This window comes from Camelina sativa, chromosome 13 (genome assembly GCF_000633955.1).
Source record: "Camelina sativa cultivar DH55 chromosome 13, Cs, whole genome shotgun sequence".
NCBI lineage: Eukaryota > Viridiplantae > Streptophyta > Magnoliopsida > Brassicales > Brassicaceae > Camelina > Camelina sativa.
This window is the reverse complement of record NC_025697.1, coordinates 2,322,085-2,337,922: the sequence shown is the minus strand read 5'-3', so window position 1 is coordinate 2,337,922 and position 15,838 is coordinate 2,322,085. Positions and strand designations below refer to the sequence as shown.

At 35.6% G+C, this 15,838-nt stretch overlaps 4 protein-coding genes and 1 pseudogene across 6 annotated transcripts; 2 read left to right on the top strand and 3 right to left on the bottom strand.

Moving 5' to 3' along the window:
* LOC104734608 (tropinone reductase homolog At5g06060-like) lies at positions 4,199 to 6,103 on the top strand. Its single transcript, XM_010454213.2, has 5 exons — positions 4,199 to 4,323; positions 4,444 to 4,651; positions 5,057 to 5,273; positions 5,355 to 5,461; positions 5,716 to 6,103. Exons 1-5 carry the CDS (start codon positions 4,253 to 4,255, stop codon positions 5,899 to 5,901), a joined length of 789 nt encoding a protein of 262 aa, XP_010452515.1. The 5' UTR covers positions 4,199 to 4,252; the 3' UTR covers positions 5,902 to 6,103.
* Positions 6,994 to 8,921, top strand: LOC104734609 (tropinone reductase homolog At5g06060-like). 2 transcript variants are annotated; one of them, XM_010454214.2, is made up of 5 exons: positions 6,994 to 7,132; positions 7,445 to 7,652; positions 7,910 to 8,123; positions 8,200 to 8,306; positions 8,561 to 8,921. In XM_010454214.2, the coding sequence occupies exons 1-5, from the start codon at positions 7,062 to 7,064 to the stop codon at positions 8,744 to 8,746; spliced, it is 786 nt and encodes a 261-aa protein (XP_010452516.1). In that variant the 5' UTR covers positions 6,994 to 7,061; the 3' UTR covers positions 8,747 to 8,921. The 2 variants fall into 2 exon arrangements, with proteins under 2 accessions (XP_010452516.1, XP_010452518.1); XM_010454216.2 differs by having other exon boundaries at positions 6,995 to 7,132; positions 8,200 to 8,350; positions 8,561 to 8,638.
* Positions 8,976 to 12,746, bottom strand: LOC104734607 (probable methyltransferase PMT12). The gene is made up of 9 exons (XM_010454212.2): positions 11,972 to 12,746; positions 11,725 to 11,874; positions 11,365 to 11,635; positions 10,980 to 11,090; positions 10,529 to 10,688; positions 10,057 to 10,314; positions 9,842 to 9,964; positions 9,588 to 9,665; positions 8,976 to 9,490 (listed from the first exon to the last, which is right to left on the bottom strand). The coding sequence occupies exons 1-9, from the start codon at positions 12,632 to 12,634 to the stop codon at positions 9,217 to 9,219; spliced, it is 2,088 nt and encodes a 695-aa protein (XP_010452514.1). The 5' UTR covers positions 12,635 to 12,746; the 3' UTR covers positions 8,976 to 9,216.
* LOC104737857 lies at positions 13,667 to 14,003 on the bottom strand (annotated as a pseudogene).
* LOC104734605 (eukaryotic translation initiation factor 3 subunit G-like) lies at positions 14,229 to 15,793 on the bottom strand. 2 transcript variants are annotated; one of them, XR_759375.1, is made up of 3 exons: positions 15,465 to 15,793; positions 14,725 to 14,812; positions 14,508 to 14,598 (listed from the first exon to the last, which is right to left on the bottom strand). XR_759375.1 is itself a non-coding variant. In XM_010454211.2 (2 exons), exons 1-2 carry the CDS (start codon positions 15,508 to 15,510, stop codon positions 14,306 to 14,308), a joined length of 339 nt encoding a protein of 112 aa, XP_010452513.1. In that variant the 5' UTR covers positions 15,511 to 15,793; the 3' UTR covers positions 14,229 to 14,305. The 2 variants fall into 2 exon arrangements, 1 of the variants encoding a protein (XP_010452513.1); XM_010454211.2 differs by lacking the exon at positions 14,725 to 14,812 and having other exon boundaries at positions 14,229 to 14,598.

The following is a 15,838-nucleotide window of genomic DNA, read 5'->3' as shown; positions in this document are numbered from 1 at the left end:
AAAAAAAAAAAAAAAAAAAACAGAGAATTAATTTAAAAAACCCACAGACTCTGCTCTGCAACTGCAAAGAAGAAGGGGAAGTTAACTGAACAAAAAAATGTAACAAGCGAATGTAAAAAAGGAATTTATGTCATAACTTGTACCCACCAGCTATAACATCATTTCCTCTTTAGGAAACTCTGCTTCTAAATATTCAATGTGCTCTTCTTCTCATTCTCAATTTCATCCTTTTACTTTATTTTTATTTGTTTCATATTTAGTTTCCTCTCAGTTATTTTTTTTACATACTTTGAAGATAAATTGGTGATTTCGTTTTTTTATTCTAGCCAAACAATACAATTTTAGGTTTTGATGCACTAAGAAATCCAGTTATACATATATATGTGTTTCATAGTACCCCAAGGTCATTTAGGCGTGTGTTTGATGATATACAAAACCTATATACACAAACATATAAAGTGAAAAGTCTATATTCTCTGTTGTCTTGCTTTCCCATTCAAGAAACTCAACTTGAAGTTGCGCCATCATTACATATCTATTGTCAAGAGGTCTTATTTATATCGAAAATGCATACAATAGGAAAATGAAAGATTCGGAGATAGAGTTGCAAATAGGTGACTTCTTTAGTGTAAAAACAAGATAATATATATAGAGAGAGAGAGAGGTTTTAATGGAGAGCTCAGAATGCACATGCACATGCTCATGCTTCCCTTTCTCAGTATTCATCAACATTCATTTATTCTGGTTAGTTCTTTTTTAAATGATTTGTCCATTAGAATTTACTAATTTAGTAACCTTTTGTTTCCTCTTGTTTCAATGTACTGTAATTTCCTTTTTTGGTTCTGTTTTTGTGCTTCTTCGCATTACACTTTCAGAAACCGTGTGCATCAATATGCATCCAAAGTCAAATGGGAGAACCACAATTTTTTAAACAAAAGTTTTTTTTGGTTCTACTTCAGTTTTATTGAGCCGCCTGTATATCGTTGCAATTATTTGATGGCTTGGTCCGTATAAAAAGACCGTGGTATAAAAAATTATAAACACCACCTAGCTCTATCTTGATGATTTTATTATTTAATAACAGTACCCAAATTACAGAAATGGAACAACAACAAAAAAAATTATCAAAAAAAAAAAAAAACCAAACAAGGAAAAAAATAATATGAATATTTGAAGCTTCAGTGCTGCAAATCTTGCATCTCTTGTAATTCAAATACTATACAAATATGTATGTGCTAGAGACATCAGACATCTCACCCAGACATAAACAGCCGAGGTGAATAAACGCTCCACCGTCAAGGCTAATCTTATAATGTGATGAATTATGAATGTCCACCATACCATCCGTAACCCCATTTAAATTCCGTAAATATAATTTGGAGATGCAGTAAAAAAGTAATAAATAATATTTGAAATAGTTTTTTGTAAATAGTTTTTAATAATATTTTGAAATATAATTAATTAAAAATTTTTGATTAATATTTCACCTAGTTTATTGTTTTGTTTTATGTAGTTTTACTTCATTGTCCATGCTAGTTTTCTTATAAATATATATAAATGTTTTCTTCGTTAGTCGACGATCCCATGGGAAATCAATTGGACAAGATTAACGAGATTTCACGTGTGATTTCACATTATGTCATATTATGCACTTATAGTCCATCAAAGTAGCGAATATAGCTCATATTAGTACAGAAATATAGAAATGATAAATGAAATCAAAAGAAAAGTATGAAAGGTGAAAAATTAAAAGATGATACCGGAAATTCAATTCATTTATGATTTGCCTATAATTAATACCTTGTAAGTGTTTTAAAAATCATGAGAGAAAAAATATCAACAAAAGAACAGGAAAATATAAGAAAACTATAGGCAAAATATAAGAAAAAAAAACAAAACAAAAGAGCAAAAATCGTATGTTCAAATTTGAAAGTTCAAAAGAAAATATTATAGATGATATCAAGCCATGTTATATAACAAACAAAATGGAAATTGTTGATCCGAATTTGGAAGTATTTTCAAGGTAGATGATATAATGATCCATTGAGCATATGAATGGATTCATGGTGAGTTGAGGCCGAGTAGTAGTAATATCTCAACCGGATCTGAGTTAAGCCCATTAGTTGAGTATATTTGTAATTTGAATTTGATATATATATATATATATATATATATATATAACGTAGTAGAAGTAAAAAGGAAAGATGTAACTCCATTAATCATAATTTCCATTGAGGAAGGTCAGTTGAAGAAGCGAAGACAAATGAGGTTGAAAGGTTAGCCGAGGAAGTGAAGACCAATAAAGTTGAAAGGTTTGAGGAAATGACAAATGAGGTTGAAAGGTCAGTTGAACAAGTGAAGACAAATGAGATTGAAATGTTTGAAGAAGTGAAGATAAATGAGGTTAAAAGGTTAGCTGAGAAAGTGAAGACAAGGAAGTGAAGACAAATGAGATGAATTATGAATGTCCACCACACCGTCTGTAATGGAGCTACGATAAAATAGTAGTAAATAATACTTGAAATAGTTATTTGTGAATAGTTTTTAATAATATTTTGAAATATAATTAATTTAAAGATTTAATTAATATTTCACCTAGTTCATGGTTTTGTTTCATGTAGTTTTACTTTATTGTTCATGCTAGTTTTCATATAAATATATATAAATGTTTTCTTCGTTATTCGACGATCCCATGGGAAATCAATTGGACAAGATTAACGAGATTTCACATTATGTACTTATAGTCCATCAAAGTGACGAATATAGCTCATATTAGTAAAGAAATATAGAAATGATAAATAAAATCAAAAGAAAAGTATGAAAGGTGAAAAATTAAAAAGGTGATGCAAAAAATTCAATTCATTTATGATTTGCCTATAGTTAATACATTGTAATTGTTTTTAAAATCATGAGAGAAAACAAATCAACAAAAAAAACAGGAAAATATAAGAAAACTATAAGCAAAATATAAGAAAAATCGTATGTTCAAATTTGAAAGTTCAAAAGAAAATACTGTAGATGATATGAAGCCATGTTATATAACAAACAAAATGGAAATTGTTGGTCTAAATTTGGAGGTATTTTCAAGGAGCTAATCGGTTGTGAGCATATGAATGGATTCATGGTGAATTGAGGCCCAGTAGTAGTAATATCTCAACTGGATCTGTGTAAAACCCATTAGTTGAGTATATTGGTAATTTGAATTTGATATATATATATATATATATATATATATATATATATATATAACGCAGTAGAAGTAAAAAGGAAAGCTGTAAAATAACACTGGTGATTTCCATTAATCATAATTTTCTTTGAGGAAGGAAGCGAAGACAAATGAGGTTGAAAGGTTAGCTGAGGAATTGAAGATAAATGAGGTTAAAAAGTCAGTTGAGAAGTGAAGACCAATGATGTTAAAAGGTCAGCTGAGGAAGTGAAGATAAATGAGGTTGAAAGGTTAGCTGAGGAAGTGAAAGACAAATGTGGTTTAAAAGTTTGAGGAAGTGACAAATGAGGTTGAAAGGTTATCTTTGGCTCCATTTAAATTCTGTAAATATAATTTGGAGACGCAATAAAATAGCAATAAATAATATTTGAAAGAGTTAAATGTGAATAGTTTAAAAAAAAAAATACTTTGAAATCTAATTAATTTTAAATTTTAATTAATGTTTCACCTTATTCATTGTTTTGTTTCATGTAGTTTTTTTTATTTCACTTTCCATGATAGTTTTCATATAAATATATAAATGCTTTCTTTGCTACTCGACCATCTCATGGAAAATCAATTGGACGAGATTAACGAGATTTCACATTATGTATTTATTTTCCATCCAGAGATAACGAATATAACTTATATTAGTAAAGAAATATAGAAATGATAAATAAAATCAAAAGAAAAGTACGCAAGGCGAAAAAATTAAAAAGTGATGTAGAAAAGTTCAACATACAAACGATCTGTTCTTTTCAATTCTTTATGATTTGCCTATAATTAATACATTGTAATTGTTTTAAAAATTATGAGAGAAGAACAGGAAAATATATGAAAAAATAAAAAAATAATGTTTTAACAGAAGAAGTCATAGCCGCAAAACTAGGAATTTTTTTAAGGTAGACTCGAGAACATAATGGGCTGTGAGAAGACCCATCATGAGTCGAGGCCCAGTAGAAATATTTTAACCGTCGGTTTAGTTCACTGACGCTCACACCACACAAGTGAGAGAGAGATTTCAAGGAGGAGAGTGAGTGCGTGACAATGGAGGCTAACCAGAGGTGGACACTCGCCGGAAAAACCGCTCTGGTAACCGGCGGTACTCGTGGAATCGGGTTTGTCTCTCCTCTCTTTCTCCGATTTCTAATAGCAACTAATGAAGAATTCATAGTTTGATTGCATGAGTCTATTGAATTCGTAATCTCTGGTGTTTTGTTTCCGGGGTAACTCTTTAGGCGAGCAGTAGTGGAGGAACTAGCGAGATTCGGTGCGAAAGTTCATACATGTTCAAGGAACCAGGATGAGCTAAACTCATGCTTGAATAATTGGAAATCGAATGGTTTTGTGGTGTCTGGTTCCGTTTGTGACGCTTCTCTTAAGGATCAGAGGGATAAGTTGATTCAGGATGTTTCCTCTGCCTTCAGTGGGAAGCTCAACATCCTTGTAAGTTCCCTTCTCCTGCATAATGTTTTATATATCCTTTTTGATGAGGTTTCTACTCATCACCAATCTTAGAACTTATATAAGGTATTAGCTTGGCATCCTTGTGAACATTATTCGAACCAATCTGCCTCACTTTTATCAAGTTTCTATATTTGTTTGGTTTTACCATTTGAAATGATCAGCTATCTGTCAATTCAATACATGTAATGTAAGGCTTACGTTGTTGTTGTTGTTGTTGTTGTTGTGCCATAGAGTGATGCTTGTTGATCTCATCTTGTAAGCTCCATCTATTATGCAACATCTGTTATGTATATCATGGTTTAAATTAGCGGCTTAAGTTTAGGGGGGTTTTTTGAATCCATTAGTTGCCCTTCTGAAAATTTCTCAACTTCGTTTTGTATTCAGATAAACAATGTTGGAACTAATATCAGGAAACCAACAGTTGAATACTCAAGCGAGGATTATGCAAAAATCATGTCGACCAACTTAGAATCCGCTTTCCATTTATCTCAAATTGCTCATCCTCTTCTTAAAGCATCTGGGGTCGGAAACATTGTCTTCATCTCCTCTGTTGCTGGCCTGGTGCATCTTTCCAGTGGATCTATCTATGGTGCAACTAAAGGTGAGTTTATGTTCTTTAATTCACAGAAAACCAAAAATATAATAGGGTAAAAGTAGGTAACATAAGGGTGTTTTTTCTTAGGAGCACTTAATCAGCTTACAAGAAATCTAGCTTGCGAGTGGGCAAGCGACAACATCAGAACCAATTGCGTGGCACCGTGGTACATCAAGACCTCACTTGTGGAATCGGTAACGTTTTCCATACACTCTAGTATACCCTAAAATAATGCATATAGAGCATTGTTTCACAGTGAAGAGTATGGATTAGTTACATTAGTATATAAATCAAACTGATCCACAAATGTTGAAACTAATAGCAAATCAAAATGCATTTATAACCCGGTTAAATTTTGCCCAAAAGAAGCATTGGATGATGTGATGTAAATATCAGAAGATAATGGAAGATTAATTAGAGTATATTTTTTTTGTATGTTGTTATGCAGCTGCTTGAGAAGAAAGAATTCGTGGATGCGGTAGTATCGCGGACCCCACTCGGTCGGGTTGGAGAACCAGAGGAAGTCGCGTCGCTGGTTGCTTTCCTTTGCCTTCCCGCAGCCTCCTACATTACCGGACAGGTCATATCCGTTGATGGAGGATTCACAGTCAACGGTTTCAGCTATGTACAGTAGCCAAAGCCTCTCATCAGTCATCACCACTTTACTAATAAAGCAAGAATCCGTTCACCGAGGATTTTGCTCGTTGTTGTCGTTTTGTCTTTGTTTCCTTGGTTTGGTTTTAGGTCTTGTGCCTTGTTTAAAGTTGTATAGATATTCTCACATTTGTATTATAAAAATAATCAGTAAATAAATCAAGGCACAGTTACAGGCAGCTTATGTAGTAGATTAGCAACTTTGTATCATAAGAGATCATAGATAGATGGGCTGATAAGTTTCAAGGTAAGAACTCTTCTCTCTTATCACTCTCAATCCAAGATACAAACTCAAAACTAGGGCTGGGCAAAATAACCGATAACCAAATAACCGACCGAAACCGAACCGAAAAAACCAAACCGAACCGAACCGAAATTCTTCAAATACCCGAATGGTTAGTAAAAATCTATATCCAAACTAACTGAAACCGAACCGAACCGAACCGACAATTAAATGGTTAACCGAAATATCCGAAAACCTAGAAGATATCAAATATTATATACTTAATATTATGCAAAACTATAAAATAAACTTAAAATATAAATTATTTCTAGATTCAAAACAATTAAATATTTTAAATAATCAATATATGTAAATGTTATTATTTTGAATTTACAAAGTTAAATACTATTTTGTAAAATTGAATCCATATTTTTCCCTTTTTTGTATTTTTGTTATTGTATATTTGGTTAATTTTGGTTATATTCGGTTAGTTTTGGTTATATTTGGTTTATTTGGTTAATGTTAATATAATTTATGTTAGTTATGGTTATTTATTTAAATAACCAAACCGAAACCGAACCGAAAGAAACCGAACCGAACCGAACCGAAATTTCAAAAATATCCAAATGGTTACTATATTACTATATCCAAAATAACCGAAACCGAATACAACCGAACCGAAACCGAATGGTTAACCGAATGCCCAGGCCTACTCAAAACCCTAACAAGGATCATTCAGAGTCTTTCATCTTCTGTGACAACCCATTCTCTTAATTCAGAGTCTTTCATCTTCTGTGCCACGTCACCAGCATTCACATACTTATCATGGGCCTATGTGAGTTGAGGCCCAATAGTAATATCTCCACCGGTGTTGACTCAGTGGGGAGATCCCAGGAGGATAATGCGTGAGCGTGACAATGGAGACTGACAAAAGATGGTCCCTCGCCGGAAAAACCGCTCTGTTAACCGGCGGGACTCGTGGAATCGGGTTCGTTCCTCTTCCCTTCCATATTCGCGCTTCCATCATCACAAAACTCTTCTATTTTGTTCTTTTTTTTTGGGTTAAAGACCTCTGAGTTCTGCAACTTATTTTCGTTTTCTGTTTTGCTTTTGGTTCCATGGTTTGGTTTATCCTGTGATTGTTTAGAAACTGGGTTTGTTTGATAAATCTGTTGTACCTCCAGATTGACTTTTATTTTCTGACAAAATTATGAATATAATTTAGAACATAAAAGTGATTGAATGAGTATTGAATTCATAATTCTCTGGGTTTTTTTTTTTTTTTTCTTTTTCTCTTCAGGCGAGCAGTAGTGGAGGAACTAGCAAAATTCGGTGCAAAAGTTCATACTTGTTCAAGGAACCAGGATGAGCTAAACGCATGCTTGGATGATTGGAAATCCCATGGTTTTGTGGTGTCTGGTTCGGTTTGTGACGCTTCGGTTAAGGATCAGAGGGATAAGTTGATTCAGGATGTTTCTTCTGCCTTCAGTGGAAAGCTCAACATCCTTGTAAGTTCCCTTCTCCTGCATAAGGTTTTGCCTTTAATGCTTTGTATGCTTAGATTATCTCGTTTCACTACCTGTAATGCAAGGCTTGCTACAGTTCTGGTTGAAAGATACACGTAGTGATGCTCGTTAGGCTGGATAGAATTTTCTTGATGGATCTCATGTGTAATCTTGCCATCTATTACACAACATCTATTAGGGGTTTGAATCATATTTCACACATCTGAAAATTTCTCAACTTTTGTTGTTGTTGTATTCAGATTAACAATGTTGGGTTTAATATCAGGAAACCAACAGTTGAATACTCAAGCGAAGAATATGCAAGCATCATGTCGACTAACTTAGAATCCGCCTTCCATTTTTCCCAAATTGCTCATCCTCTTTTAAAAGCTTCTGGGGTTGGTAACATTGTCTTCATCTCCTCCGTTTCTGGCCTGGTGAGTTGCGGTGGATCTGTCTATGCTGCAACTAAAGGTATGTTCTTCATTATTCAGAAAATAAATAAATAAATAAAGGAAGGTAAAGATTAAATGTCGGTTGTTTTTTCCAGGAGCACTGAATCAGCTTACAAGAAATCTAGCTTGTGAGTGGGCAAGCGACAACATCAGAACCAATTGCGTAGCGCCGTGGTACATCAAGACCTCACTTGTGGAATCAGTATCATTTCCTATGCTCTGCTTTTCCCTAAACTAATGCATATGGTGTGCAGTGTTTCACTTAGATTCTTAGACTGACAAGTTGTAGGAGAAAAAGAGTAGGGTTGGCAAATAAATTAGAGGGAACCACAATGTTTAAACTGACACCGAATCAAAATTTATTTGTAACCTGATTGGTTTTACTAAAAAGGACCATTTTGATGATGTTAGAACATAACTAAAGATGACTCTATTTGTTATGATGTTCTTATGCAGCTACTTGAAAAGCAAGATTATTTGGAGGCGGTAGTTTCACGAACCCCACTTGGCCGCGTTGGAGAACCAGAGGAAGTCGCATCGCTGGTTGCTTTCCTTTGTCTTCCCGCCGCATCTTACATTACAGGACAGGTCATTTCCGTTGATGGAGGCTTCACCGTCAACGGTTTCAGCTATGTTAAGTAGCCAAAATTCTAATCGCTACTTTAGTTACTAAGTAAAGCAAGAATCCGTTCTATGAGGTTTTTGTTTGTTTGTTTTTGTTTCCTTATTTTTTTTGTGACGTCTTTAAAACTGCAGTAATATCCTCACATTTGTATTTTTAAAACACAGTAATACACTTATGCAACAGTTTCATAGATTTACGACATTTTTGTTTGGTTTAGATAAGTATTTTCATGTACACATTCCATAATTATCATGGATCAATAGTATTGTCTTGTCGACTCTATCTAGATTACAGCAGGTGAAATATTTTGGGATAAGTAAGATTAAACCGGTTTCAATCAACGTGAAAGAGAAAACTTAAAACGCCGCAACCTTACAGTTGTAGAGTTCCTAACTTTTCTAAAATTCCATAAGCCTCACTACTAAACTAGTCATTGATCAAAGACCCCCAGAAAATTGTAGCCCAACACTTGTATTCTATGGACATGTCAAGCTCTTTTTCCTTTAGTCTTCCTCTTCTTCTTGGTATGATGCGTCTCTGACGATTCATGCGTCTCTGACGATTCAAACCGCTTTTCGCATAAGAGAACTCTGTAACTTGCGTGAGGTCCTTCAGCAGTTTCACGTAAGGTCGTGTGCCACCTCATAGCGTTTCCAATCTCATGAAGCTCACTCATCACATTGATGGTATCCCGTATGTATACACGTCCTCCAGGTCTCAAAATCCGGTCCATTTCTAGCATTATCGTTGTCATGTTGCACCTGAAGGTCACCAACCAAAACAAAGTGTGTAATACTTCAATGGGAAAAGGCTTGAAGAATATAACTCATTTTGGGAAAACAAAGTTGCTGTTGTTACCTTTTTCTTTCAATGGAAAATAGACCCGCAGCATGCAGCAAATCATAGGTTCTTGGGTAAGTATCAAACGGTTCACACCTGAAAAGAAAAATATCAATGTCTTAAGCAGTGCCACTTTATAAAATGTTATTGTGTGATCTATGGGCTCAAAAAAATTCAGAATGAAGAGAATGTGACAGCAATCAAAGACCATTGCGTGAGATAACGATATTATAAATTTGCGGTTGTATTTTTGGAGTAAGAAGTCTTTGTACCAATCATGCATTACTCCTAGTAGTCCACGATCATATATAACAGGCAATGTGTTGGGACCGCTGACTGGGATAACGTTGAGAACCCAGCAATCAACCTTTAGCTCAGCTAATGCAGCCGCAAATCTGCCAAAAGCAGAAGAAATAATTCAGTAAGATATGAAGCAGCCATTTCGGTTGTGTCTATATGATTTGATCATTTCAAGATAAAAACATACCCGCCAAATCCAGCTCTCATGTCTAAGACATTTCTTAGTCCTATCTGCTTCCAGTGTAGGGCATTTACATAGTTTGATATTATTTCTTTCCAGTACCTTGATTCAGCCACAAAAAGCTCTTTTCGGGCAATGTAAGAATCAATTTGTATCGTCTGCAGCCTATCCGGAGGGATCTGTAAACGGGCTGGCCAAGGAACAAGATTTGCTCCATATCCATTTTCTTCAATCCTAGTGATGCATGCCCTCAGATCTACGTACCTAACTTAATCAAAAAATCAGTTTAGAGGTGACAAAGTCCTAGGATACAAGAAGTTGCAGAATCAAACAAATTTTGGCGTAAGGAACAGAAGCAAGGCCCACCAAGTAAAGTCGAATGGTCAGTGTCAAAATTGGGAACCAAAGCAGTTTCTGGATGTTAATTTTCAATTTGGCAGCTAAAAGAAGTGGAAAATATAAGGTTTCGCAAACATACCAAACATTATCTGGGTCATCTTCAGAATCGCACAAAGGAGGAGTGACTCCAGCAGCACGACTTAGATAACAAGTGTTATTTATAGGCTTCTGCCAGATAGCTATATATCCTTCCTTCTTTACAAGAACCCAGCACAGCCTAGTGGTAAGGTTTAACATCTCTGGAAAAATGAAAAAGAAATATATCTTACTAAATCACAAACAAGCCTGGTCTTAAATAAGAGACTCTATATATATCCATGCGGACCTAAGAAAACTTGCTCTAAATGCCTTTTGATCGGAAACTGAACCAAGAATATGGATTTAAAATAAAAATAAAAATTCAGCAGTTAGTGTAGGTAGTAGATTTCAGAGCTTTCTCCTTAGAAAATTCGAGAGTTTGGAATGTTTGTATCACCAAAACTGACACTTCTCAAACGCAAAAATGAAATATTAAGCTGCATGGATGATACCTTCCCACTGTTCTTCCAAGGCTTTTTCATGCTTATATACAGGTTGTGCTGCCCAAACAAAATACCCTCCGGCACGAAGCATCCTATTGACTTCAAGGAGCAGGATCCCATCTTCATATGAAAGACAATTACAATACAGGAGAATCTGTCAGTAGAAGCTTAGAAATACTTGGTGTTCAGTCTGACCTTTTACTTAAAAGTTTGATACCAAATGACACAGCAGCAAGCAGAGCACAGTTTTAGGCTTTTAGCTCTAGGGGAGGCAGAGCGATAGCTTTATAGAACAAACGAGCAAAAGAGTAAAAGTTTGTGCAGCTGAATTGGAACATGATTTACGTCTATAACTCTGTAATAAGTAAAACGGTGGGATAGCAGATTTGCATACCATCACGAGTCCAGTTGATTCTACATCTTGAACAATGAACCAAATCAAAAGCTTGGCTAGGGTACAACAATCGACGTGTTGTGAATGCTGCCACCATTGCAGGAACACCACGCTCAAGAGCAAACTGTATCTGGTTCTCATGAACATCTTTTGGAGCTATGGACATAGTCAAGACATTTCGCGACATTAAGTAGGCACCAAAACTTGCCACACCACATCCAATGTCAAGAACAATTCGTGTATGATTACCAAAGCTGATATCAGGAATCATCTACACATACCAGCAAAAAAAACATGAGATTCAAGTGAACACAAAAGCAAATATTATTTTTTCATTTAGAGTCATAAAAATCAAATAACCTGAGAGATCTGATCCAAGTATTGATCAGCCCCATGTATAAACTGAGTACCACCGCCAGGAAACTTGAATTTGTCATTCTCTTTGTAAATCCAGTTTTGACCACCTTTGTCTTCGGCAAGTCTAGTATGTGGAACATTGTTGAACCACACCTGTTAAACCAAAATCAGAAACATTCCAATGGGAATACAACAAAATCAAACCAAATATAATATCAGAATTCAGAACAGAGAGAGCTTTCAAAGATACCTCATCACGGCTTCTTGGCCACGGAATCGGAGAACGGTATCCATTGGGAATAGGAACGGTGCAATTCAATCCCATCCCTTCTTTAGGACAATTCCGCTCGAATCGCTCACCACGAGCCGTCGAATTAAGCCTTTTGATGGCTTCAACATTATCCAAACAAGGAATGTACTCCGTCATATCCTCAGAACAAATCTCGAATTGTCTCACAGTAGCCCTAGCCGCGGTAGATTTGTTACCACCGCCGTCACTACTACTCTCAACTTCCGTCTGATTCCCCAACGTCTCCGCCGACTCAGCGTCGTAATCCCCAACCTGGAACTCATCAGACATTGTTCCATTCTCGTTAACGATCCCAAACACCTTCAGTTCAACAGAATCTGGAGGCGGCGGCGGCGGCGGCGGTGGGAGTGGTGACGAAGACGGTGGCAAAATCGGGTGACTCTTGTAGATCAAATCAGAGATATTATACGTAATTCCGAAATCAGGTGAGAGTGCGACGATAGGGGATCGAGAAGGCTCGGTGGAGAAGAATATGAGACGGCGGAAGCCATCCTCAGACCAATGTTTACCGAGGAAGAAACAAGCGACGGAGATCAAAACAAATACGGAGATCTTCAAGAAACTAAAGTTTCTAAACAGATTGCTACTAACGAAGAGTGTCATTAGCTTCGGATTCTCAGAAACATTACGCTAAAGCACTGCTAAGTTTCTTTTATTTTGCCGGGAATAATCCTCTCAGACTATGGGTAACGAACGTGGTGGTGGTAGTGATGAAGTAATCTCCCAACCTAATTAACTAATTACGTTCAATTTCGATTAAATGATTTTTTTTTTTTTTAAATTAAAAATATATTTTACGGAATATCTATATATATATATATTGATTGTTATGTTATTTTCTTTATGTTTTCAACTTATTTTCATTTCTATCCACTGCATATATGGTAAATAAATAAATTGGTTGAATACATGTCAAAATCTATAATTGACCAATGAGTCAATGACACACGTCAATCTTGGTTAGTTACTTTTTTTCTTAAGGAAAAGAAAAATTTTAAAAGATTTTAAGATATTTTATTTATATAAGACAGGTTAGGTTAGAGATTTATTTGGCATGTTAAAGAAAACAATCACAAGGTTAGAGATCTTATAAGGAATGTGATTCATTAGGATTCGATTTTATTTGGCACCCATTGCTTCTGATTACCTAACTAACATTGTGCTCTGCCTCCTTTGTAATTTTGGATCAATTTGATTTATATTTTTTCGTGTTGATGGAAAGAATTATGAATGTGTTAGGAGATATCCGGTGATATAAAATAAAGCATGATGTGTTGATGTTTTCTCTAAAATTGTAATATAATAAAAAAAATTATGATAGTATTTTTTAAAAAAAAAAAAATCTAAATATATAACAACTAAAAACAAATCATATGGATTAATATCAAATCTTAGTATTTAATAACTTTGATTAGTTAACAATTTTAAAAAATTAAATACTAATTTTCGTTATAATTATGCAGAAAGAGAAAATGAATTAATTATTTCGGAAACTAATAAATTATTAAATTTAATTTACATTTTTATCCTTAATGAGAGATAAAATATTTGTCTTGGAAACCAATGGCATGAGCAGTTAGGATTAGGGGTGACTGTTGACGACAATCCAATCGTCGGTAGAGTTTTGGTTAGGCTTTACGTCATCTGACATTTTGTTGTTATTATGTTCCAACAGAAGTTCTTGTAAGCCAACTCTCTTTGGTAAGCTAAATCGCCGGGCACTGACATGATTCCGTAAGTCGCTAGAAGCATATATATCTATTTTCTCTTCGCTCATTTTCTCATAGTCTTCTCTTTTGTAACATGGATGGAGAAGAGGCATCTCAGATGAAGCTGGTGGTAATGGCTGCTGCGGTTGCGGTTTCGTGATCAATAGCGGTGACTGCGGCTGCTGCTGAGGCCGAGGTGCAACGGCAATCTCCTCTTTCGGGTTGGTTGTGGAAGAAGAGTCTTTCGAATTCTTGTTTCCCATCTCTTTGAATGTGATATATTTCACTTGATTCTCGGTAAAACACGATCATCATGGAAAATGAAAATGACTTGTCCCTTATAAACCGAGTTTTAAGCTTAACATGCTTACCGTATTAAAGAGAGCTTTAATACTTTTTGCACGTATTCCCCAGAAATGTAAATTAGTAAGAACTTGCGAGTCTGACTTAGCAATTAGACGCATGGTATATGCAAATGCAAGTGTAAGTCCAACTCTTATTTATCTCAAAGAACTTGTAATCAACAAGCTTTATACATTTAGTAACTTTACAAAGAATGTTATGATTAGAAAATGAAAAACATATCATTTCTACTCCTCATGTCTGAACCAGCTGCTTGTCTCATGCTTGGCGGGACATAAGCAGCCCTGCCCCCAGTTCCAGTTACAGCTACTGTGAATGTAGAAGTTTCTGCTGTTAAAGGCTCGTCCGTAAAGGATAAGCGATCCTTCCGTGGGCATCTTGATGTCCAGTGGTCACCTTTCATGTGGCATAACCTGCAGACCATGAGGACTGCACCCGGTTTGCCCAAATGAGACATACTATCTCCTGATGAAGTTGCTTCTTCCGCCTTGCTACCTGAATTAATTATACAAAAGAATAAAGATGTCAGACTTCAAAATAGAGGTATACTTGAAACGGTAAAAGGAAGACATTTCTACTGAAAATGTAGTTGGTAGCTCGGAAGTGAAAGCAGGAATCTACTTTCGTGGAAGAAGCCACCAACAAAACATCTGGGTGGGCATTACGGCCACCCGCATATAGAAAGAATGCGGCTGACTAACGTGTCCACCTATATAGAGAGATTTACACAGTTAACATCTATAGCAGAAAGCAAACAGGAAACATTAACAAAGATCAGAAGCAATCAGCATCAAGACTAAGAAATGTCAAAAAACTGTTATGCTGTTGGACAGAGAAACTACTAATTCGTATGAACTATCCAAAGATCTTAAGAGAAAGTGGTTCATGATGAGAGTAAAAATCAGAACTTTATGTGTACAGTTAGCAGCCAAGAAAAGAGAACACTGAATTTGCTCACATTCAGAAAAGGCTACAAACAAGATACTTATATTGGTGACATACTGACCAATCACAGAAAGAAGCAGCCATAAGGCTAATATGTGATCGGCTAATTGGGCACCTTTGTTACACAAGATTAGTAAGAAAACATACAGTTAATGATCAGGATATAGTTGATGATCCATAACTAAAACTGGGTTTGATCCTGTTTTAGTATTGAAACGAATCGCCAACGACATTCTTATAGGTGAGCTTACTGACCATTCACACAAACACCAGCCAAAAGGCTAACATGTGACTGGCTAATTAGCCACCCGAAAAACAAAAAACATACAATACACGATTGATTACTCACAAATCAAAACAGAGCAAAAGAACAAATGAATCCTAACAAACCAAAAAAGCAAAGTTTTGAGATTTACCAGGAGCTCTAATTCGTTCCAAGATAATATCCTCTGTTGAACGCATTGTGAGGTAGCTACCAGCATCCTCATGGGCGGCGTCAAGGAACTTAATCCAGCTCCGTCGTGGTAGTGATTTTGACCTTTCTGCCCTCGTCGTTGAACTTATACTCAACCACCTTCTTTAGGCGGAAGCAGGAAACCACAGTCTTCTTCCTCGTCTATATCTCCCCATTGGAGCTTGTTTGTTCTCTGCATCGAATCAATCGCCATCTTCTTCTCGGATGCTTAATCTGTTGTTCGTTTGTAACTTAAAAAGGCAACGACTGAAAGAAGAAAGCAAACTAGGGTTTCAGAATGATGGAAACGGTCTCCTAATTTTTTTTTTAATTTTC